Source organism: Callospermophilus lateralis, chromosome 6, assembly GCF_048772815.1.
Source record: "Callospermophilus lateralis isolate mCalLat2 chromosome 6, mCalLat2.hap1, whole genome shotgun sequence".
In the NCBI taxonomy this organism is placed as follows: Eukaryota; Metazoa; Chordata; class Mammalia; order Rodentia; family Sciuridae; genus Callospermophilus; species Callospermophilus lateralis.
In genome coordinates, this window is record NC_135310.1 from 76,681,932 (window position 1) to 76,708,096 (window position 26,165).

Below are 26,165 nucleotides of genomic sequence, written 5' to 3' on the forward strand. Positions count from 1 at the left end.
CCACACAAACTTGCCCTCCAAACCACCAGGCCGCCGCCCCACACCATGTAGGGAGCTTGGGGGTGCCCAGTGTCTCATTGCTTGGCACATTTATTCTTTAACTACACCCCTCCTTCATACGTTCATATCTTAACTTCATAAGTTCATATCTTACCTCCACAGAAGTAATGACATAGTTGGATCTTCTTGGAGACTATGAAGATATCCTTCACCCCACTGCTGTTTCTGTTACCTTCCTTATCACACCCATGACTAGTCTTTCCTACTGGATGTTTACAGAGTGTCTAGAGAACTTCAGCATATGTGGTTACACACATGCCCCAGTTCTGAGAATGGGCCATGTGCCAAGCCCTGGGCTATATCTCATTTAGTCCTCCAACTTTCCCATGAAGCAGGTCCTATAATAAGCAGGTCACAGACGAGAAAACTGTCATAGGTGAAGAGCTCAATGTCACACAACTGGTATGTGATAGGAAGCTGATTGAAAACCAGAGCTATCAGACACTGTATCTTATGTTTTCTCCATAACCCAACACAGCCTACCATGTGTTATTTGTATAAAGTCTGCAAGTTGATTGCCAAAGGTCACTTACAAAATCACAAGCAAACCCAGCTTTGCACCTTTGTGTCCCCAGCTCTTTTTCTTCACCTAAGACACACTGGGGTGGCAGCCCCCTTCCAGGGTAATAACCATGGGGCACATGGTTATACTCTGTCTACACAGAGCCACATCTTTGTCTTTGGAAACCTGACTCATCTTCTGGGCAGGAGTGAAACTGTCCACCAGACCCTGTTCCAGTCATCTAGCTAATAACTCCTCCAGGAACCAAACAGAGAAGTGGTGGAGCTGTGGACTGACATCTGGAGTTGGGAAAACAGGCGTATGGTAGCAAAGTGCAGTGTTTGAGGGAACCTCAAGGCATCCTGCCCTGGGAGCCTGTGATCTGCTCAACTGTCCTGGTATCACATGGTAACAGACAGGTACCAAGGGACAGACCTTTGCAAATTACCAGCACCTCACTAACAAGAAACAGCTGTTGCTAACTTCGAAGTCCTGTTATCTTGCTTCCTCTGTGAAGAAAAGATGAATCAAGAAAAGTCTTGGAACTTTACTTTTTAAAAAGGCACCCAACTGGAGATCAGTGAGAACCTTGTTCCATTTCCTCAAAGCGGACAGGAAACTGTTGGCTGTGACAGTAGCAGGTGACCTGATGTATGGTAGAGGAGAAGGGAAGATGAAAATTTTAATTGTCCCCATTCTGTTTGTCCTGTTTTCCTTTAGGTCAAAGCTGGGGTCTGCTCTGTATTTCAGAGGATCAGGGGGTTGGTCCTTCCTTTTCTGAAGGCAGGTATTTAGAAAGGTGTAGTTCCCCAAACTTCCACAAGGTGGCGGAGAATGCCCCTTCCAAGAGGGAAAAACACAAAGTTGTTAAAATCAGTCTGGAAGTTTCCTGGAAACCCCAAAGAATGGCAAGCCTGACTATTTTTTAGTCTTAATTTTTCTGTCTTCCATGGAAATATCTGAACTTAAACAGAATGTAAAAGTTATGAATCTGAAATTTGGTCAAGTACCTCATCAGCTCATCATGCAAACAGGAGTTAGCAAACCCAGCTCCCGTCAGACTGGCAACATTCTCCAGTTACAAAAAACCCTGATGCTCCTCTTATTACAAAAAAATATGTTCCCTCAGTATCTTAAAAAGACCTAATCAGGAGTAAGGGGGATGCTTCCTGCGTGGCTGAGGCAATAGCTGGTCTAGTTTGGCTAGTCTCAGACTCCTCCATAACAGAGCCCTGTCTGCTTCGTACATTTGACAATCTCAGAAAACTACTGGCAGAGAAAACAATCCAGGGCTTCACATTTTCCACACCATTCCATGCTATTCGGCCAAGGATTCTTATATCCAAAATACTCTGTCTACACAGAGCTACATCTTTGTCTTTGGAAACCTGACTCATCTTCTGGGCAGGAGTGAAACTGTCCACCAGACCCTGTTCCAGTCGTCTAGCTAATAACTCCTCCAGGAACCAAACAGAGAAGTGGTGGAGCTGTGGACTGACATCTGGAGTTGGGAAAATAGGCGTATTGTAGCAAAGTGCAGTGTTTGAGAGAACCTCAAGGCATCCTGCCCTGGGAGCCTGTGATCTGCACAACTGTCCTGGTATCACATGGTAACAGACAGAGGTACCAAGGGACAGACCTTTGATGTGGTTTTCAACTGCCTGAATTATAAGATGTTTTAAGGAAGTCTGTGCTATTGTAGCAGGATAATTTGGGGAGACATTTTAAAACAAAATTATTTCCTCTAATTCCCTTGGAAAGATATTTTTCTTACATTGATTTTCTCCTCGCACAACCTTTCCCTAATCTATTCCCTCATCTTTAATATTCCTTACTTATGGTACTCTAAATTCTTAAAAAAAAAAAAAAAAGCCCTCTCCTGTCCTCAGCTCAAGAGGTAACATCAAAAAAGAAAAAGCAGATGCTGATTCCAGGAGGTCAAGATTCCCTTTGATGTGTTAAGGAGGCAGTGGAGACTCTCACTGAGAGGCTGAGGGGTTCTTGGGAAGAGGATGAATTCTACGAATTTCCCGTCTTTTTTTTTTTTTTTAATTTTAAGTTGTTGATAGACCTTTATTTATTTATATGCAGTGCTGAGAATTGAACCCAGCGCCTCATACATGCCAGGCAAGTGCGCTACTGCTGAGCCCCAGCCCCAGCCCAAATTTCCAGCCTTTTGTCCACTTTTCCCCTCTCCTTAAAGTTGTCCATTCCCTTGAGCCCAGGAAGATGGAGATTTGAGACAGGGAGGTCTCCTCTGCCCTCCTCCAGGCTGGCTTTGAGTCAAACCTGTTTCTCATCAGCACTCACCCCCTGGGTTGTAGGGGAGCATGACTAGTGTGACCTGTGTGATCTGCGATGAAGCCTTCCTCCTGCACACTGTGGCTTTGACACATGTGAGAACCAACTTTATGACTTCTGAATTGGGGCCCTCATAAAAAGGACTGGATGAAAACAATGTTAATCAACCTATTTCAAATCATTGTTTCTAAGAGCCTCAAGCTTCTCTTTTACACACCACAGAAGGGCTCATTCCCATCACACACCGCTTTCATCATCAGTCTCCTTGCCACCATCTCCCCAACTAAGCCAGAATCTTGGCCACTCTTATCTCCTGACAGGGCTACTGCCAGCGCTTCCTCACTGGCCTCTTCTTTGCTTCTTTCTAATCCAGTCCCCACACAGTAGCCTGAGTGACCCTTCTAAAACACACATATGATCATGTACAACCTGGTTCAGATATTCCCTACTGGCCACAGGAAAAACACTGACCATAATACGAATACCATAAACTGTAAGACCTAGTCAGGGTGGCCTTTTCTTATTTCACAGCTTCTTCTAGAACATCGACTCTGCCCTTCAGCAATCTTGTCCTCTTCCTATTCCTGGACCATACCCAACTGCCAAGAGCCTTCACACAGGAAGTAAGACTGGAGCCAGAGGCCCATGGGTGAATTAGTCACATCTTTTCCCTTCAATTTATTAATCATGGGGAAGATGGAAAAATGTAACAATACCCAACCTTACAGGGTTATTTGGTGGATTAAAGAAGATAATGCAGCAGGAGAAGCCTGATTCAAGGTAAGTGCTCAATAAAGACTAATGATGATTATTCACCCTTGGGGTTTGTCTTTCTGATCATGGTCCTAATGTCAGTTCCTCAGGGAAACACTCACTGGTAATTCTCTTGGTGAGATTCTCCTAGGGTAGGCTCTCACAGCATTTCTTTTTTTGTTGTGCCAGAGATTGAACCCATGCCAGGTAAGCGCTCTACCACTGAGCCACACCCCTAGCATCTTGTACTTCTCTCTTCACAGCTTACTTTGTAATCACCTATACCACAATTTATTTAATTATTTGCATAATTATTCATTAAAAATATGGGATATTCTCTTACTGATGAACAGTTACCAATTCCCATCCACAAATGTTTCTGGGCTGGGGAGAAATTAATAGCCTAAAAGCAAGTAAATGAGAGAAGCATCATTAGGCTGCTTGGTTTAAACCAGTATACCCCCAGTTTCTTATCTTTTAAAAGGAAGAAGATTCATTTAGAAAATTCGGGTCAGATTCTCAAATTTGGGAGAACTTTTTTTTTTTAATTTAATAACAATATAGTAGTTCAGGTTTGGGATTAATGGTTAAATTTATAGGTTTTAGAGAGTTCTTTTAAATTTTTATTATAAAAAATAAAACTAGCATTACAAAACATTTGGTAAATGAAGCAAAAAAATTATTCATAGGCTTATTGCCCTTAAAATTTCACAATCTTAAAAATACATGAGTAGCAATAAGAGGGAAATTGGTGGCAGAATATATTTTAGGGAGAAATAATTCATTTAGTAAAATACTTAGAACATGTGTATTAGTCAAGCTTCTCTTACTTAGTTCCTATAACAATTCTCAGAAGTAGCTACATAGCTGTTTCCATCTTTTGAAGTATGGCCCTATGTATAAACGTGGCTGTATAACCAATGTGATCCTGCAATCTGTACATGTGGAAAAATAAGATTATGTACCCCATTTGAATCAAATGTATGATATGTCAAGATCACTGTAATGTTTTGAGCAACTAATAAAAAAAGTAAAAAAAAAAAAAAAATAAAGAAAGAAAGCAGGATATTTAACAAATTCAAGGTCAGATGACTAGCAGTGAGGAGCCAAGGAAGGAACTGTCTGCAGAGGTCAAAGTCCCCAAGTTGTTTTCCTAAGAAGTCAAAGGAATGCTAACTTTTGCAGAAAATCACCAGGCAGCAAAACTAAGGAAGCACCAACTCCCATCTTCTGGATATCCAGTGTCTGTCCCATGGTCCCAGGATTTCACAATGGTTGTCATCAACTTTCCTCATACCTCAGCCCTGCCAGTGGGTCTTGACTATCATTTGTTTTACAATCTTTTTAGATTTTGGCTTTGAATAGTCTCATTTCATCTGAGAAAGCAAGATTGGTGTTAATGTGCTACAAAAAAATCTCTAATAAGAAGCCTCTGGCTTTGCTCTGTAAAGGAAGCAAATACTGAGGCTGGGCTACGACGACTGCAGGTCTACTGAATGCCCTGAATGGGTAACCAATGGAACAAGGAAGTCGCAGTGCTTATCTCATTCAAAAAGACTGAGGGAAATCATCTTTGAAGCTTTAGCCACACCTCTGCTCTTTGCTGATACTCTAGTTTACTTAATAAACCACAGATGTCAGCAGTCCCTATCAAATGCCCAAAGGAAACAGTTCTTTGTTGGACAATATTTCCTTGTCCTGTGAATATGGTTTTCTAATAATAATATGTTTTCTAATTTTGTTGTTTGCAAGCATTGTTTATCTGCCTGTGAATTTCCACCGATGGAGTTTCGATAATCATGCTTTTTATAACAAAAGTCTTTTGCCCTCCCCACTTATCCTAATGCAGCAGGGAAACATCTGCTCCTTGTAGAGTCAAGAGCATGCAGCAGGTTCTTCTAGTCTGTCTTCTTTATAATTACAACGTCAACTCCTTTTGTTTAAAGAACAAAATTCTGTAGTTATCAATGTAATTTCTGCTCTTTAAATGAAAAAATTTGAGTTTCATATTCAACAAATGTGCTTCTGAATCCAGAAGTGATGAATATTAGATAATTAATTTTAAAGGCCTAACAATCACATTTTTAAAAAATTAAACTTTGAAAGGCTCTCTGTTTAACATTCATTTGGCAACAATACTGAACACCTGCCTCCCATGTGTCCATCATGGCATGATTAAGAATATAATGATTCTACTGTCATGTATAACTAATTATAACAAATAAAAATAAATATTAAAAAATTTTTCCTGTGGAAGACCAAAAAAAAAAAAAAAAAGAATATAATGAATGCTTCCAGGCTAGGAAGGAGAGATGAGAAGGGTGCTGGATTGACAGGAAAAGAGGAGGATTTGCTCTCCTCAAGACTGGAGGATTTGCAAAGCCCAGCTCTGGAGAACTCTAGAAATAGGAGGGCAAAAGAATTGGAGAGTGGAGTTTTGGAGCAACATTGGCAACGACCAATTTTCAGTCCTTTGCTTCAGAAGTGAAATTTTTACAATGGAGTGTAGGGAACAGTCACTGGGGAAGGGAATCAAGGAAACATGAATCTCATTTACTGTATCAGCCATCTACACCCCACCAGAAGGGAGGCAGGAGCTGGAAAGGAGAAGACAGAAAAGCCAGTGCTCAGTTGTTGGTGATGTGAGTGTGCGCTTAGAGGCCATTAGCTGATAGTGATAAGAAGGGGACAGGGTATGAGCCTCAGAGGGGTTAGAGGAGAATTAAGTTCATTGAAGTAGCCTAAGGAAGTTACAAATTGTTCTCTCAAAAATTTTATTTCCTCAAATCTTGAAAAGTAAACAATCAAGCTCTATGCATGGATGAGTTTCTAGAGGGGAAGCCATTAACAGCACTAACAATTCTAACCACCTCTGTAGATACAGAAACTGACCCTAGGCCACAGTTCACCAGATGGACTAGTAGAACCAAAACTTTAGTTAAAATATTGGTGGCAATCAGGAAGACAGCATCTTGCGAGTTCCTTGAAGAGTCTCCAGGGGAACAGATTCCCTTGGTGTACCTGCTGCAGGTTTCAACTTGCACTCCCTTTACTACTTTTTTCTCCAAAGGCCTCTGGGGTCCACTGAAGGACTCCAAGATTTAAGCTCCTTTAGAGAAAGCATTTGCATTCTGGCCTTGTCATTGCAGCCTTAACATTATGTAAGCTTGGCGGGGGTGGGGGGTGGGGGGTGGGGGTGGGGGTCGGGAGTCCTCTTCTCTCTGATGTGAGATGGTCAGGCAATGGCCAGGTGACTTTAGCAGAGGAGGACAGTTGAAGGAACCTTGAATGACTTTCAGCATTTGAAGAGAAGCAGGTCATGAGCTGTATTAGTCATGCATCTTTGAGAGCTGAGATTTTTTAAAATAGGGCTAGCTACAATACAATAAAACTAGTAGGTGGTGATGGATATTTAAAAATTAAATAATAGAACAAAAAATAGTGGAGTGCCATCTAGGTACTTGGGAAAATTTTATTTCAGGCTTGTGTGTGCGCGTGTGTGCATGCACGTGTACACTGAGATGGTTCTTAACAAGAATTAAATTTCCGAGGGATGTATTATTTTAGCTATATTAACTAAACATGATTAACAGATTCACTGTCTTAACTTCCTGTGAATTCCATAAATGATTTGGAGAATTTTTTTTTTTTTTTAAAGGCTGGGAAAATGTATTTAAATGGGCAAAAATGCCCTAGCATTGCCTTTCATTGTTAGGTTCCATCCTCAAAACCAGTGTTGAACAGAAGAGTTTCAGAACAAGTTTAATCTTGGTAAGCCATTAAGAAATGTGAAATCAATGACTAAGACTCAGTCATGCCAGTTTTCTCAGAAACTGTAATTATTTACTTCAAGATTTAGAGATAAACCAAGTATAATTTTTATCTTCAAATCTCTCTTTCATCCTCTGTTGTAGAATTTCATTGGCTGGAATAACAGTGACAAGAGCAGGAGGGTAGGCTGCAGGATTCATGGGAGGCAGGTGTGGCACATAGCCCTTTCAGACTAGCAGAGCTCGCTATAAACTGTCACTTGCCTTAGGCTGTCCCATTGGTGCTCTAAATGGCATTAAATAAGATGGCATGGAGATAAGACAGGGACCCAGGGATGACTTCAGCATATGAAGGAGGCGTGAGACTCCTTGGATGGTTCATGGTCTGCTTCATGCTTCATTTAAAGCTGAGGCTTTTTATTTTTTTAAAGCTGAGTTTTTCAAAAATATTCATTAGCTACAATCCAAGGAAATTAATTTAATGAGTAGTAACTAGTATTTTTAAAAAACTGAAACCAGAGAACAGAAAATCAGATTGCATTCTGTGAAAGTTTCATATCACTTATGTGTGTGAATGTGTGTCGTTGTAGGGGAATGCACATGCACAATATGTACATGTGTGTGTTGGGTCTTTCTGTAAAATGTCATTCTTTTTATGGATCACAGACAAAAATGTTTTAGAATACTTCTCTAATGTGAAGGGACAGGAGACATAACCAGCTCCTGCATGTCCTAGGGTTCTGACAGTGTCTCAGAAAAACTGAGAAAAGCCTTGGGGAAGGGTGTTTCAAACAAAAATGTTATTAGTGGTGCATATTAATTGCACAAGATAATTATTTCATTTTGAAATCTCCAAACGTGTACAACATGCTTTGATGGTATCCACCCTGTTACTCTCTCTGCCAACCCCTTCCCTACTAGCCCTCCTAATACTTTTATCTTTCCCCATCCCTTAGCTTCCATAAAAGAGAGAAAATGTGCAATACTTGTCTTTTTGTGTCTTGCTTTTGCTTTACATGAGCATCTCCAGTTCCATCAGTTTTCCTGCAAATGACATGATTTTATTCTTCATAGCTGAATAACACTCAATTGTGTATATAGGCCACATTCTATTTATCCATTCATCTGCTGATGGACATCTAGGCTAGTTTCATAGCTTGGCTATTGTGAATAGTGCTGCAATAGTGTGAGTATGCTGACTTTGAGTGCCTCAGGTATATACCCAGGTTTGGTATAGCTGGATCATATGGTAGTTCTATATTTGTTTGCAGGGGGTGGGGGGACCCCTAACCTGTTTTCCATAGTGGCTGTACTAAGTTACAGTCCTACCCACAGTGTGTAAGTATTCCTTTCTTCCCCTCTCCTACTCCTCCAGCTTCACCAGCATTTGTTATTTTTTTTTCTTGCTAGGTTTTTTTTTTTTTTTTGCTAATTGCAATCCTGATGGGGGTGAGATAGAATTGCAATATAGTTTTGATGTGCATTTCCTTGACAGCTGAAGATGTTATACATTTTTTTATATATTTATTGTCCACTTGTACTTCTTCTCAGAAGTGTCTGTTCAGATTGTTTACTCATTTATTGATTGGATTACTTGTTTGTTTTTTTTTTTTTGGTGTTGAATTTTTTTAGTTCTTTACATATTATGGATATTAATCTTCTGTCAGATGAATAGCTTGCAAATATTTTCTCCCATCCTGTAGGCTCTCTCTTCACTGTTGATTATTTCCTTCACTATGCAGAAGCTTTTTAATTTGAAGTGGTCTTATTTGTCAATTCTTGCTCTTATTTACTCGTATTACATGGGAGTCTTATTCAGGGAATCATTGTCTATACCAGTCTACTGAATTATTTCCTCTGTGTTTTCCTATAGCAGTTTTCAAGGTTTCAGGTCTTACATTAAGGTCTTTGATCCATTTGAGTTGATTTTTGTATAGAGTGAGAGATAGGGGTCTAGTTTCAATCTCTACATGTGGCTATCCAGTTCTCCTGGCACCATTTGTTGAAGAGGCTGTCTGTCCTTTCTCTAATGTATGTTTTTGGCTCTTTGTTAAGAATCAGATAGCTGTAGATGCATGGATTTATTCTCGGATCTTTTATTCTATCTCATTGGTCTATATGTCTATTTTTTATGTCAATACCGTGCTATTTGTGCTATATTTTGAAATCAGGCATTGTGATGCCTCCAGTATTGTTGTTTTTGCTAAGGATTATTTGGCTATTCTGGATCTTTTGGGTTTCAATATGAATTTTAGAATTTTTTTCTAGTTATATGAAGAATGTTTTGGGCATTTTGATGAGGGTTATGCTGAATCTGTATATCACTTTGGATAGTAGGGTCATTTTAACAATATTAATTCTCCGAATTTGTGAACATAGGCAATCTTTCCATATTCTAGTGTCTTCTCCAATCTCTTTCTTTAGAGTTTTATAATTGTCATAGTAGATGTCTTTCACTATCTTAGTTGGGTTTACTCCTAATTTTTTTAAAGGCTATTGTGAATGGAATTATTTTGCTGATTTCTTTCTCAGAAAGTTCATTATTGCTGTGTAGGAAAATTATATATTTGCATATTGATTTTTTATCCTGCTACTTTGTTGAATTTATCAGTTCTAAGAGATGTTTGGTGTACTCTAGAGTTTTATAGAAACAGAATGATATCATCTGCAAACAAGAGATAATTTTACTTCTTGTTTTTCTACTTTTCTACTTTTTATTTTTTATTTATTTATTTTTCTTTCTTGATTTCTCTGGCTAAAGCTTTCAGTGCTATACTGAATAAGAGTGATAAGATTGGACACCTTGTTTCATTTCTGATTTTAGAGTAAATGCTTTCAGTTTTTCCCCCATTCAGTGTGATCTGGGCTGTAGGTTTGCTATAGATAGGATTTATTAGGTTTAAATATGATCCTTCTTTACCTACTTTATTCAGGGAGTCTATTATGAAAGGATATTGAATTTTATTAAAGGCTTTTTTGCATCTATTGAGATGATCATGTGATTTTTATCCTTCATTCTAATTATGTGCTGTGTTGTATGCATTGAATTGTGTATGGTGAACCAAACTTGCATCCCTGAAATGAAGCCAACTTGATTATGGTATATGATCTTTTTAATATGATACTAATTGCAACTTAAAGTATTTCATTGAGGATGTTTGTATCTGTGTTTATCAAGAATATTGGTCCATAGTTTTCTTTTTTGTTGTTGCTGTGTCCTTACCAGGTTTTGGTAGCAGAGTAATAATAGTTTCATAGAATGAGTTTGTAAGAGCTGTGTGGAAGTATTAGCCCTGTTCTGAGGCTTCTGTGGTTTAGATGTGGTTTGTCCCCTCATGGTTCATGTGCTAGAAGCTTGGTCCCTAGTGCAGCAATGCTGAAATGTGGTGGAACCTTTAAGAAGTGGAGCCTAAGCCAAGTGTGGTGGCTCATGCCTGTAATCCTAGCTATTCAAGATGTTGAAGCAGGAGTATCACAAGTTCAAGGACAGTGGTGGCAACTTAGTAAGACTCTATTCTCAAACATCTGGAGACGTAGCTCAGTGGTAAAGTGCCCCTGGGCTAAATCTCCAATACTGAAAGAGGAGGAGAAGGAGAGGATGGAGAGGATGAAGAGGAAGTAGAATGGGAAGAGGAAGAGAAAGAGAAAGGGGAAGAAGAAAGAGAAGGGGAAGAAGAAGTAGAGCCTAGTGAGAGGGAATGAAGTCATTGGGGCATCATTTTTGGAAGAGATTAATGCAGTTGTTGCAAGGCACCAGATAGTTCTGGAGAAGTGGGTTCTTAGAAAGTGAGGCCACCCCACTGCTTGGCCTCTTCTGCATAGGGCCATTTCCCTTTTTCCTTCTCTGCCATGTTATGACACAACCAAAAGGACCTTGTCAGAGGCCAAACTGATAAGGTTGGCTGATCTTGGATTTTGAGCCTCCAAAACTGTGCATAAAATAAATTTCTTTTTTTAATAAAGTTTCCAGCTTGAGGTATTTCATGATACAAGTGAAAACAGACTGAGACAGATGCTGTTTATCTACATCCATTCATTACATGTATCAAAATCACAACAAGCCTTTATATGGGTACTCTTTTTACCACCCTTATTCTACAGATGAGGGAAAAGAGGCACAAGCAGGATTCCACCATTAGATAGTGGTGGGGTTAGTAGGACTTCAGAGTCATAACTTCTGCCCAGGGACCTGCTGGGATTTTCCCTGGTCTTGAATCTCTTAGACTATGTAATACTTCTGGAGCTACTAAAGTAACTCTTAGATGGTATGATGATACTACCCCAAGAAGTTCCTATCACTGCTAGGTTCAGTGGCACATGACTATAATATCAGCAACTCAGCAGACTGAGGCAAGAGGATTACAAGTTCAAGGCCAGCCTGGACAACTTAGTGAGATCCTCTCTCAAAATAAAAAGAGCCAGGAATGTAGCTCAGTAGTAGAGTAGCCCTGGATTCAATCTCCAACACCAGGTAAAAAAAAAAAAAAAAAAAGAAAAAAGTTCACAGCACTGTCTATCACCATCTCTGTCACACTTACTGATTGCCTGCCATGTGCCTGGGGCTAGTCTCACCATTTAATACACTTATTTTCCTGTGTAACAATATTTATCCTTCTTATAAACAATGTAAGTGCCCAGTCTATTTTAGTCCAGTCTATTTTTAAAAATGCTACGTGTCATAAGCTACCAAATTGCTTTTAAAACCACTAATGGGTAAAGCTCAGTTTGAAATTATTCTTTAAATGTAACTTCAAAAAGATAAAATAATACATGTGAAGGGGTTGACTCAGCACAACATGAATATTGGCATTATGTTCTTAACTGAAGGCCAGTCCTAGTTTGTGAGTCCTAATTTTAATTGACATATTTTTACTGGTAAGCAAAAAATCACATCCATTTCACTGCATCCAGGGCATAGCTACATACAGTTTAAAAAGCACTCTCATATCCCACCTCACATGATTTTCACCACAATGCTGCACCTCAAAAGTTATCATCCCCATTTTGAAGCTAAGGTAATCAGGAATGAGGATTTCTGACTCAATATTGTCTGTCTGTCCCTCCCTTGACTCCCTCCCCTCCCCTCCCCTCCCCTCCTCTCCCTCATTTTCTGATTGCAAAAGTAACATATCCAGTATCTGAAAAAACTTACAAGTACTATAAAAAATAAAAATTATTGTCTTGATGATAACCACATTTAACATTTTTTGATATTTCCTATTATTTGAATATTTTGAGTTTTGCAAAATTATAAAAGCAGGATGCCTTTATATAGTCCACCTAAGTCTCTCCAAGGGGAGACCAGCTGCTGATGAACATGCTGTTTACTAGCCAGACCTCCTCTTCCTCCTTTTCTTGTGTGCTCTTCAAAGATCAATGTAGTTCAAGGTACAGGTGGGAAAGACGGAACCAGCAGATTCAAACATTTTGGGAGACCATAGGTTCAAAATGGAAAAAAAAAAAAAGTTTTTATAACTAGAATTTCTGAGTAAAAAGCTGGGACAGTTAGGTCAGTGGTGAGAACACATCTCCCTCTGAGCACCAGGAGCCACACAGGGTTTCCAATTTTAACATGGCAGTTGATAACTTGGTCTGTTCATTTGAGGATGATGTCATCACTAGAGCAGTATTGATATATGCACTGAATAGAGACCTCAGTCCTGGCATTCAGGAGAGTGAGAACCCAAACCCAGAGATTCAGACTCTGCTACCTGTGCAACCTACAAATCCAATTGTGTCACCATCAGCAATACAAGCCCTACTTACATTATTTTGTTTATGCTTAACATTAAAAAAATTTTTTTTAGTTGTTAATAGACCTTTATTTATTTTACATGGTGCTAAGAATCAAACCCAATGCCTCATACATGCCAGGCAAGTGCACTACTGCTGAGCCCCAGCCCCAGCCCCTAACATTTTTTAATAAGGATAAAAGCAGAGAAATCCCATGAAAATAGAAGGGAAACCAGTAGAGTAGAGGAAGGGGATGGAAGAGAGGGAAAGAGGAGATACTAGGGAACAAAACTGACTAAGTGATATTGTTCTACATGTTCATGTCTGAATATGTAAAACTGAATCCCATTGTATTAATTATAATGTACCAATAAAAAATTTTAAAAAATTTATATGACATATTGACTTTAGATATAAGTCTATCCATAAACTGACTTTTGCATGGGGTTTGGTAATCTTTTTATATGTGTGTTTTGTATGTATTTATACATAAATAAGTGGAATTAATAATCATAAAACCAATAAATTCTTGGAATGCCTCTGAGTAAAAATGCCTACATTCCTATTCCATATCTATTGCATATATACAATGTATTATAGATTGTAAAATAGATATTGCATATTGGATAACAATAGAAATAAAAAATAGCAGTTATGAAGGCCAAAAAGACAAAGTAACTTATCTGGACATCCTGGCCTATGCAAGTCTTTTGAAACAGTTACCTGTGTAGAGAAAAGTATTGGAGTGTCCTCCCACCACGACATCCACACCCTTCACTTTCTGAGCGATGAGTTTATCCATTTCAAAACCTGAGTGCCCCAGTGCAATAATTTTGTTCACATTTAGAGTTTTTAGCTTATCTACTTCAGGTTGCAATGCAGCGATTTCATCTTCAAATACTAAATTTGTTCCTAAGAGACAAAATAAATAGTTTTGATTATATTCTTATTTTACATACTAACATGCTAAGTATATGCATCTTAATTTATTGTTTTATTTCTCTGTTTAGTGGTACTGAGGGATTGAACTCAGGGCTTGCTCTACCATTGAGCTATAATCCCAGCCCTTTTTATATTTTCATTTTGAGACAGGGTCTCATTCAATTAACTAGATTGGTTTCAAACTGGTGATCCTCCTATCTCAGCCTCCCAAATTGCTGGAATTACAGGTGAGTACCACTGTGCCTAGTAGACAACTTAATTTGTTAAATCTCTTCAATTAAGACTAAAATGTATTTATACATTATTGACAAATCCCGTAGGAAGCTAATAAAACTTCAAATCCACATTCCCAGTTACTTTTACTTCATGTTGCATTAGTTTAAAATTGAGCTCAATCCCAAACTATGAGGAGAGCACAGACTATGGTTTGTTTATCTCTTTTTATATGCAAACTTCCATAATGTCAATGCAGAAATGTCTGAGCATATAAACCTGATGTATATAGAAGCAGCTCCATGCCTGTGTTTGGAAACTTGGGATAATTAGCCTTCACACATAAATCTATCAGCAAGTAGTCCTTGGATGCTAATTTTAACATGGCAGTTGATAACTTGGTCTGTTCATTTAAGGATGATGTCAGCACTAGAGCATTACTGACATCTGCATTGAACAGGGATCTCATCTAAACATTGCTGGCACTGGAAGTGTGTACATTCTTCACTTGCTGCTTATGCCTACACTCAGTGGTAATAAACAATCTCTTGTTGGTAAGCATGGGTCTGGCTGCTCAGCCTGGTGCACTTTGGCTTCAAGATGACCAGTTCCTTAGTCTCTGTAGCTGAACCTCAGCAAGTTCTGAGTTATTTGACTATGACTAGCATGAAGGTCACTGAAAATACTGACACACTGCCCTAAAGTTGAACCCAGTTCTCTGCTGCAAGGCAGTCCTCTAGTTGATCCAGATTCCTTATCCTAATTTCTAAGAACCAGCACTAAAATTAAAATGCCAAATTGAAAAAAAAGATTATGAAGTAAAAGAACATCCCATAAAGAAGTTTCAAAATGAAAGTCTGCAAATTCCAGCTTGAAAAATGTTTTTCTCCAAAGAGTAATAAGACTATTAAAAATGCATCCCTTGTTACATCTCCTTACACTGTGATGTTCAGGAGTTTCCATATGCTTCTGTGGAGTTCTAACTGCATGTCAATTCCACATGTGCAAATTATCATTGAAGATAAACAACACTGCTGACATCATAACCAGACAATCTGAAAATTAGCCACTCACAGTTGGTTTGGACTTGCTGTGTTGGCATGACTTATAAGCAACATTTAAAAATCAAGAGTTGCAGCTGGGTGTGGTGGTGCACACCTGAAATACCAGTAGCTCGGTGGGAAGCAGGGTAGGGGGTTGCTGAGGCAGGAGGATTGCGAGTTCAAAGCCGGCCTCAGCAAAATCTAGGTAATAAGCAACTCAGTGAGGTCCATCTCTAAATAAAATACAAAATAGGGCTGGGGATGTGACTCAGTGGTTTAGTGCCCCTTAGTTCAAACCTCAGTACCCACCTACCCCCACCTCCCCCCACAAAATCAAGAGTTGCAACAGCTTTGCCACCATAGTCTAACATGAGAAGCCTGCTTCTTGTTGATTACCCCAAGAAGCCCAAGGCTCTTTGGTCAGCCCTCTCTTAAGTCTTTCTCTGGGAGTCCCTTTAAAATGACAAGGTATATGCTCCTGCCCACACCTGCCCTCTCCTTCCTGCTCAATTTTCTCCACTGCCTTACCAATTTATGACACATTAAACATCTTACTTATTATCTCACAGGCAGAATTACATTGCAGGAATTCTATTGCCTAATTAAAATAATTAAATGTGCTAGAAATACAAATTATGTATCTGTAGATGCCTGGGTCACTAGGACTAGAAAAATTTGGCTTGATTAGGGGCCAGAGATCTATAGGAACAGCCCCTGTCAGACTTCACTTCTAGTTTTGAATGCACTGAATTAAACAAAGATACTTTCTATGTCAACAAAGCGTTCACTGAGCAGAAGGCATATGTCTTTAAAAAGTAACTTAGAACATAGACTCAATGTCATCCTAAGTACATCATTTGCCCAGTTGTTCTTATTTTTCCTACAATCCATAAAAATACTACCAAGGTCTGATTTAACCCATCTATTTTCAAACCACATGTGCATAAAAGTAGAAAGTACCTGGATTTGAAAGAAAAGGGGTTTCTTTTGAAGTGTATCCAACAATTCCCACGGATTCACCACCAACAGAAAGTATTTTATATGGCAAATAAAGTCCTGATATTTGAGATGCCAATGGCCCCTTTGCCTTAATGTTTGCACTAAGAATTGGAAAGTTGACCTCCTTGAGGAGTGGATTCATTAGTCCTTCTACACCATTATCAAATTCGTGATTTCCCAGTGCCTAGATAAAAGGGGGAAAAAAACCAAAAAGAGTTAGGTATTCTGGAATTTCCAATAAAAACATACTTTAAAAATATTACAGCCTAGTGGTTCCCCAAACTAGCTAGGTTCTATGAGACAGACCCAGCAGCCAGATACTTCCAAGATTTCACTCAGGGATCCTGGAATGGACCAGGGACACTCAGATCATGAGCAGGTCTATCATTGCTCCCCCAGGTCTCAGCCCATCAATGAAGGTGCCATCAAAATGCACAAGGGTCACTGGAGAGCTAGTTGAAGCTATCTCGCCATTGCCTGATCTGAGGGGGCTCCAGAATCTGCCTTTGCCTGTCTCTGCCCTGCCTTTTCGTGTTCTGTTTTCTCTCATAAAACCACATTTCAGACCTAGCCCTTAACACGAACAGGACTTCATCAAGAGGCAACTCAAAGGAATTGTCAGCAGAGACCAGTAGCCTTCTTCCTGGTCACATCTCCCAGGCCTTCATTCCCCCAGGTTCCCACAGCTGCTTCTTCCCAGGGACTCCCACGGTCCTCTAGTTCTGGGAAGGAAGCAGGATCCAGCATCCCCACAGTTTACTGTGTGGCACTGGCTTCTTCCTTCCATCAGCTCCAGGCCACCCTTTCTTCCGTTCTCAGCAGCTTCACCTTGAGAATGAACTTCATGCTGAAATGACCATGTGACCTTCAGCAGGTTCTGGACCCACGCTGAGCACAAGGCTTCACAGGGAGCAGGGATGATTTCAAGCACCCTCTCCATACAGGGTCACATTCATGAAACATGACCTGCCTCCTGCCTTTCCCAGAGCACTCAACACTCTCCTCCACTGCCTGCTGGATACACCCATCTCCCCTGGGCACTCACACGCTTGCTTAGACTATTCTGCTGACTTAGTACTCAAACCAGACAATCTCAAATGTAAATATCACATCCAGTTTTGCTTGTCTTTGTGGGTCAGCTGGGCAAAGCCTGGAGGCACTGGCTGGCTAGCAATCCCTCACACTAACAAGGGCTAGAGTATATTCTTTTCAGCCTCACCCATTTCTTCTTAGCAAATTTCACACCCCACAATGGTATGTTTGTAGAGTTATTCTTTTACATCTGTCTCCTTGCTGGACCGGGTGTTGAGCCACCGTGGTCCACCCTCTCTGTTCTGCTCAGCACTATAGTCCCCTCTTGTGGCATGCAGGCATCCAATGACTACCAGTGACTTAAAGGGTTGTGCAGACATTCTCATGGGTGTATGTTTCTGCAGAGAAAGCAACACAACAACTGTACATTCCCCCACAGCTGCCTCCTCTAGTAAATTCTTAATTTCTGAACTTGCCTTTTCCCTCATCTCTGATGACCTACGGATTTTTATCTCTTCCTCTTACCTAATTAAGTTCCTTCCTAAAAACTGATCTAGACTTAAGGTTCTCCTAGCATTAGGAAATTGGTTTTGGGGGGTTGTTTATTTGTTTCTTCTGGTGTTCTCTTTGCACAGAAAATTTTCTCCCCATGGTGGAATAAATCTTCTTTGTTATAGTATAGTAATTATGTTGCTTAACTGTATGGTTGTTCTGTTTGCAGTGAATGTTTCTACTGTTCTTCATAAAAGATTATCCAACCTGTGAGTAACATTATATTCCTAGCATTTGAAATGACTGAAGTTATACTTTTCACTTATTTGTTACTTATTTAATGACTTCTCCTCACCACCCTACTAGAGTATAAATCTCCTGGAAATAATGACTTTGATTGTCTTTTTCCTCCTAAACTCGTGGGGAGAGAAGCCCCGATCCATGGTGCTCCGTGCTGTGGACAGAAAGACTAAATGATCTCATTCACATTCACACTTTCAACCCCAAAAGTAAATTCTCCAGTCATTCTCCCAATTTCTGGATCTGTATGTCAACTGACTATTTCCCCTCAGTGGCTCCAAAGTATCCAAGCTTGCCAAGCTCAAAGTCCCTTTCTAGGAGATTTGCCATCTGGGTCCAAGGTGCCATTGTGCACCCAGTCAACAAAGCCATAAAGCCTGGAGCAACTCATCTCTCCTTCTCCCTCTTCTCTTTCCCCTCCTATCTGCTTCCTTCCCCTGCCCTAAATGCTCCTGTTTCTGTCCATCCCATTGCTCCTGCCTCACTGTAGCCAGTGCCTTTCCCCCCTGGTCTAAGGCAATGACTTCCTCGCTGGACTCTCAGCCATCTCCATTCCCTTCTCTAAACCACTCTTTATATTGCTGCCAGAATAGTCTTTCTAAACTGAAAATCTGAGTTTGTCGCTCTTCATCTGAAGGTCCCACAGAGGCACCTATAGTATGAAATCCAACATCCAGAGGCTCAGAGGCTCTCTGAGCTCTGGTCTTGCCTTCCCCTGCAGGCTATCTCTAACACCCGCCTCCTAATGTGTGAGGCAACCAGGCAGAGCTGCTTTACCACTTATGAACAGTGAGTGACCTGGGGCACATTCTGGCAGTTTCTTCTGAAAGGGTAATGAATGAATGAAACAAAAGTGGTAATTAAAGTGAACTAGCATTCACTGGACACTTGCTGCAAGCCAGCATAATGAAAAGTGATCTGGGCTGGGGGTGTGTCTCAGTGGTAGAGCATTTGCCTAATAGGCAGGAGGACCGAGGTTCAATCTTCAGCACTGAAACAACAACAACAACAAAAGGTTTTCTACAGAAAGGCTGGTTTTGTGTGAGGGTGGTACTGCTATTGCCAGGCTCATTTTACAGATGAAGAAATTGAGACTTAGAGAAGTTAAAGGAACTGTTGGAGGTCACACAAGTGTAAGTGGTGGAGCTGGGGCTAGAACCACTTCTGTTCCATTCCATTTCTGAACCTCCATGCTTGGCCAGAAAGGGCTTTGCCTAAGGCCCGGCACACAGCAATAGCAAGGTTTGTTTGTTTCCTAATAGCTTATAGTTTTCCATGCTTTCTTATCTTTGTCCCTTTGTATATATAACAGATAAATGACAATGGATAGTCAGGATAAGCTATTCCTTTTTCATGTTGTGCCTTGTTAAACCTTTGGCTCCTGAAATCTGATGGTGCCACTAGGAGACAGACTTCCCAAGAACGCTTTCCTGGAGGCTCTGAGTTTGATGTCTTTCCTCTCTTCAACCCCATCCCTCTGCAGCCCAGCAGACTTCTCACTTGCCCACTGGGTAGTCTGACACCCACCAGTCCCTGGAGGCCAGGAGAGTGCATTGTTCAATGGCCAATGAACAGAACAGTCTATGTATCTTTTCTTTCTCCTACAATTTTATAATTTTTATACAAAGATTAACAAAGCAGAAAATTCCCTCTATAAATATTTATTTTCTTTAGACATTTGTATTTTCATTTCTTCACCTTGACTTCCTCCTACCTGTGTTTACTCTCTTGCACTTATTAGAACTTAATGATTCATAAAGTCTTCAGAAGGAGGATCATGCCACTCACCTAGTTATATCAAGTCCCCCAAAGTGCAGGCATACAGCAGGCACTCAAGAAAAGGATTAAATAGATGGATCTACTTATTCATTGATATTATTTTGTTAATAATACGAAAATATACCAGAAAAAGACCACCTAAAAGAACATAAAGCATAAAAACCCAACATACAGAGTAGATATAGTCTATATGCACTGAGGATTAGTTCAAAGACCCTAAAGGATATCAAAATCCCTCATAGAAAAGTCCCTTCTATAAAATGGCATTGTATTTGCACATAAACTATGCACATCCTCCCATAAATCATCTCTGAATTATTTATATTACCTATTAGAGGGCAAATGTTATTTAATAGTTATTATCATTTAGAGAACAATGGCCAGATAAATATCTGTACATATTCAGACACAATTTTTTTCCCAAATATTTTTAATAGGCTGTTGACTGAATCTATGAATTTGGAACCCACAGCTAGAAAGGGCTGACTGTACTCTTATTCCTCCTTTTTTGGTCTTCTCTAAAAAATGCTCACCCAACTTTATTCATGTGTGCTTGTAAATTTTTTATAGCTAAATTGCACTTGCTATTTATTGTTTAACCGACATGTTAGGCAATGGATTTCCATGATCTTAAATCATATTCTCTTTCTCCTCACCCTTGTCTTTTGCTTTCCAAACATTGCATTTCTAATACTGACTCATTCATTCATTAACCCTATTTTATCCCTATAACAACCTTGTATATTTTTACTACCAACATTAAATTTCACCAAATGCACTTTCCTGAAATTTAAGAGTGGAGCCTAGCAAAATGGCCTTCAGTATCTCCATCACCAGAATCACAGAGATACAACATGAGCATCTGCTCCAGGCCTGGCTCTTTGCCCCCACCACTTTCTTATTACAGGACAAAGCCTAAAACACTATAGAAAAAGAAAAAGAAAAACAAACAAACAAAAAACCCTGGTGCTCTTACATGAAAGAAACTTTCCCTACTCTCCATTGAGCCCAGCTGAACACTATCTTGCCATGTAAAGTCAAAGGGGAGGGGAGGGGAGGGGGGATGGGAAGGGGATAGGAGGGGCAGCAGAATACAACAGACACTAGTGTGGCAGTATGTATAAACGTGCCTGTATAATCAACGTGATCCTGCAATCTGTACATGGGGGAATAATAAGAATTCATACCCCATTTGAAACAAATGTATGATATACGATATGTCAAGATCAATGTAATGTTTTGAGCAACCAATAAATTTCTGATATTTAAAAAAATAAAATAAAATACAGATATTAAACTAACATTATAATACAAAGTACAATAATTAATGAAATACTGTTAAGTTACCCTAGAATTCATGAATTAAAACCAATTTATTTTTCTTCATAAAAAAAAAATGTAAGCTAGGTGCATTGGCCCATGCCTGTAATCCCAGCAGTTTGGAGGCTGAGGCAGAAGGATGGTGAGTTCAAAGCCAGCCTCAGCAATTTAGTGAGGCCCTAAATAATGCAGGGAGACCCTATCTCTAAACAAAATATAAAAAGGGCTGGAGATGTGGCTCTGTAGTTAAGCACCCCCAGATTCAATCCCTAGTACCAAAAAAAAGAAAAAAAAATGTAAATGTGAAGAACAAAATATTTGATACTTTTGTGACTCAAAATCCTCTTGTTAAATGAACAGTCTGATGTTTCTAACATCTTCTGCAGATATTCGTTAAAATTTACACTGAATATAGATAATTTATGAAAGTTCTTCAGCTTTGGAAAAAACTTCTGTTGACCAAGAGTAAGACCTAGCAGGTCATATGATTCACCAACAGAGGAATGAGGCTATTTTAAGACTTCTGATGCCAAGTTTCTTGTTTTGGTTATTAAAAAAAAAAAAAAACCCTGCAATTAGGAATAAAGGATAACTTGTGTTTAAAGTTTGGCTTTTAATCCACATGAGTTCTGTTACAGGCAAAAATCTACTTTCCTTTTAGGAGTAACCCATGTCCTTACTTGGAAAAAAAACAGGTAATTATGAGGTGATCACATCTCCATTTATTTGTTTCCAATACACTATATACTAAAAATAATTCAAAATAGCATTCAAAGCTGGGCCTGAAATCCCAGCTGAGACAGGACTGTAAGTTTGAGGCCAATCTTAACAACTTGGCAAGACCTTCAGCACCTTAGTCAAAGTGCCCTTGGGTTCAGTTCAGTTCCCATTAACCCCCATCCCCCAAAGCATTCCATTATCTTTTGGATGCCAAATTAAATGAGAGATACCTGACTCTCTGAACTTTTTTCCTGTCCATGGCAGATACCAATTGATTGAGCTGGTATTTCCCGTGGAGTTTAGAAGGAGCCTCACAATCCTTTCCTATCTAGACAATGCAGGGAGCAAATCTCAACCAACTAGAAATGGCACTTGAGGTAAAATTATTTTCTATCTATTCACTAAGAAAATAATTGTTATCTATTTCCTGGCTTTTAATAACAGTAAAATAGATCTTTAGCAAGTAAAAAAACAAAAACAAAAAAAAAGCCCTTCTGACTTGATCCCATGGATGGGATGTACAACCAAAGGCAGCAGTCATGTTGAAACTCTGCTGCCTGACCACACTGTCCTCTGATTCAGTGGGTCAGACATCTATGTTTTTTCTTTCCCATGGTCTTCTCAGGTGGAGCTGCCATTTATCCATCTATTCTTTTCACCTACAAATAAAGTCTCACATTGTTACCGAGTAAATGGACAGGAAGAAATGGTGAGAACCAGCTCAGGGTGTGAATAAGAGAAACAAACACACTTAAGGTGAGAACAGGTCGGAGCTGGTGGCTGATGCAGGATGAGGATCAAGGCCCTGACGCTGGTTGGAATGGCCTGCAAAAGGGGACACAGGTCGGTGGCCACTGGATTGCTTTTCATGAAAGTCATTTATTATTCTGGAATATTTTAGAGAAATCTTCTGACTTCATCAGTTACAGGTGTTGATCCCAAAACCTCACTATTATTAAATAATTAAACAATGCATTAATTCATCCCCCAAGCCCATTTAAAATGTATCTAAAAGAAAATCCACAGTGAATATTCATTGAATGAATGAAGAAGTAAATAAGTAACTGGTAGGGAGAAAAAACAAGTAAAAAGAAACAATTCTGGAGTTATTAGTCTTTAAGCCTCTGGTCTAGGTGGCCAAAATTCTATACAATATCATTTTCTATGTGTGCTGTAATGAGAAAAAAGGGTTACAAAACATAGTCATTCTTGTCTCAGGTACCACACAGGGTTCTACTTTGAAAGCCTTTGATAAGGAAGCATAATAACCACAGAAAAATGAAAAATAATTTTAGCAGGAAACTGAACCATAAAAGGCAAGCAAGCCACAAAGCCCCTAAAGCGGAGCAAACCTCAAAGGCCGAGAAGCAGTTAGACTGTCTCAGACAGAGCCTGCTTTCTCAGGTGGGCAACATATGTCCCCAAACAAATATAGGTGTGAGGAGGGCTCAGCGAACTATCTCTGAGGAGTTCCTGATATAGCCCCATTGGTCTGTTTGCCTGGTTCTGTAGCAAAACTTTCATTCCAAGTGATATCAGAAATTTTAAATTTTTTTCCAAATGTTGGGAAGACTCCCCTCTTCACGTTTGGCCTCCCAGCTCGAAACAAAGCAAAGTGGGTCACAGACATTATGAAAACATTCAGGCCTGGGAGGGGACATGGGAATAGACACCTGATACCCTCTCTCTTTTCTTGTTTCAGGAAATCCTTTATGGAGTTGACTGCAGCAATTTTGTAGTCACTGCTCCTTTCCTCCCTTGTCACCATAGCTCCCCATCCCACTCTGTGTACTGGCCAGAGTCCCCTGTCAGGTCAACCACTGGCAGAGAATGCTTATCACAGTGATCCCATGAAGGAGACACTCAAGATTCATATCATTCCAGGTGTTGGAAACGGAGAAAGAGAGAAGTATTGAGAAGCCCTATCCTTTAATATCCTCCAACCCCACAGACAAACAGGCCAGATGCCTGTCATCCTGCCTCACCCCTCAGTGGTCTCCTTCTCTCACATTCCTACTGCCTGCTCTGCTGTGTCACCCCTCCCCTGGAACACTCTTGAGTCATCTAGCCAGTCTGTCAGCCACAAATCCATCCAGCTCCAATCCCATCACCACAGGACACCAGAATGAGTTTCTCAAAACACAGCCCTGCCTGCCTCTAACTCCTGCTTTAAGTCTCCCCAGGGCTGCCTGCTTCCCGCCAAAATAAGTCCCAACTCCTTGGATAACACACAGACACTCCCTGATTTTCCAGAAATGTTCTGAGCTGCATCATTTTTTTCTGCCTAAACTTCAGGTGCCCTCAGTTCCAGAAACACTAAATCCTTCAGATACACTGAGCTGCTTCCTGGAGATCTCCACGGTACATCCATGGCACATCTCTTGGGTGCATCCACCATGCCTTGCACACTCATCCCTAATAGCACCTGTCCGGGATGTAGCCATCTGTTCACACATCAACTGCCCCTGGACCCCTGGTGACACCAGACAAACAGCTGGCACCAGTAGCCAGCAGATGTTTACCGAATAACAAAACCACTCACTCCACCCGCTCCATTTTACTCTATGATTTGCTGTGTGAGGCATTAAACCTTTTCAGATGGCAGGATATGAAATAAACTTGGTAAATGGCCATATCTCTGTGGTAAAATGAGAGAAACCAAGTTGCTAGGAAACAGGTGAAAAGCTTAGCTGACTACATCCCAATTCGCAGCCTGACCTCCCAGCAACCCTCTCTGGACAATTGCCCGGGTTCTCTTGTTTTCATTCCCCATGTTTAAACTTGCAACTTACCTTCATATTTCTACTAATATCTCGCTAGCACTTTCTAGTGAATGGAGAACATTTTTTGGGGGCGGTGGAGGGGCGGAATAGTTTGTTGAACTGTTCTGTGTGCACTGCTGGTGTGTGTGTATGTGAACATCATTTTGATTTCACAGAGGAAGTTGGCAAGAAGATGAAACTTTGTCAAAGTCTTTTTTTTTAGAAATCTGGTAAGGTGACCAATTAATTGTTCTATCAAAGGACACCCATATCTGAATCAGAAAGGGGACATTTCATAGTCTTGGTCTTTTGTTCCCAGAGGACTATAAAAATTTTAAATAAAGGAATTTCAAAAAATAATTTTTTTTTCAAAGGCAAAAAGAAATATTAGCAGTTCAGACTGCTACCACAAGGTGAGTTCCATCTAGTTTGTGTATTAACTCGTTCAATCCTTATAAGCTGTAAGGTGCATGCTATTAGTTCTTCTTTTTATAGATGGGGAATTGAGGCACAGAGCTCCTACAACTGGCAAGTGGCAGAGCTAAAATTTGAGCAAAGGTAAGTGAGATTTTAGCAGCTAGTATCTTAACTACTCGGCCAAATTTGCTGCTAATGTATGTGCATGGAAGAGATGGGAATCACTTAACTTCTCGCTAGTTTCTCACAAGGTTCTAAGAAGGCAAGTAACAATGCCACAGCACTTGTCCTCAGGAAGCTAGAAGGGCAGACAAGGAGCGAGCATAACTTTAGCACAACCCCCGCCCCCTCCACCCATGTGTACATAATACATGGGAACTGTTGGAAGGAATATGTGTGAGGATGAAGGCACATGCTGCTCATCAAGTTCAGAGGACAAGCTTCAACTACATGTGGTTGCTCAGGGAAGGTTCACAGGCAAATCACACCAATGGTAGAAACAACTGAGGGAAAGAAAATGAATGAGGGAATGAAGATAAGAAGATTAAGCATGTCAGGAAACAAAGAAGACTTGATTTAAGAGCTGTGGAGTATGCATGATTTGGAGAAGAAGAAATTTTTTTTTCAATCTACAGAAATCAATTGTAATAATGTCAAAAAGCTATATGTGAGAAACCTGAGGCACATTTATTTGGCTAGCCACTTATACACCAGCTCATCTGTTCAGGACTGGAGGCTGCACAGTCAGCCCTATAATGTAAGGCTTAAGGAGAGAGCCTAGACTGTTACACAATGGGGCTCACTTGCCAATCACTCAGGGGCACTCAACAGCATCTTTAAGATGGAAGGATTCCAAATTATGTTTGTTTGATTGATGTATTACTTGCACTGTGGACCATTTCTTTCTCTTTTATGGGTGCGGGACGTGCTGGGGATTGAACTCAGGGGCACTCAACCACTGAGCCACATCCCCTATTTTGTATTTTATTTAGACAGGGTCTCACTGAGTTGCTTAGTGCCTCACTTT

General features: G+C 40.0%; 1 protein-coding gene across 1 annotated transcript in view; it reads right to left on the reverse strand.

Annotated features, from left to right (window-relative positions):
- Nucleotides 1-26,165, reverse strand: part of Nt5e (5'-nucleotidase ecto) — a 51,837-nt gene that overhangs the window by 15,469 nt on the left and 10,203 nt on the right. Inside the window, exons 2-3 of the mRNA XM_076858451.2 lie at nt 16,278-16,500; nt 13,843-14,031 (exon numbers count right to left, since the gene is read on the reverse strand). Of these exons, the coding sequence (XP_076714566.1) occupies nt 13,843-14,031; nt 16,278-16,500 (412 nt within the window). The remainder of the gene's footprint in view (nt 1-13,842; nt 14,032-16,277; nt 16,501-26,165) is intronic.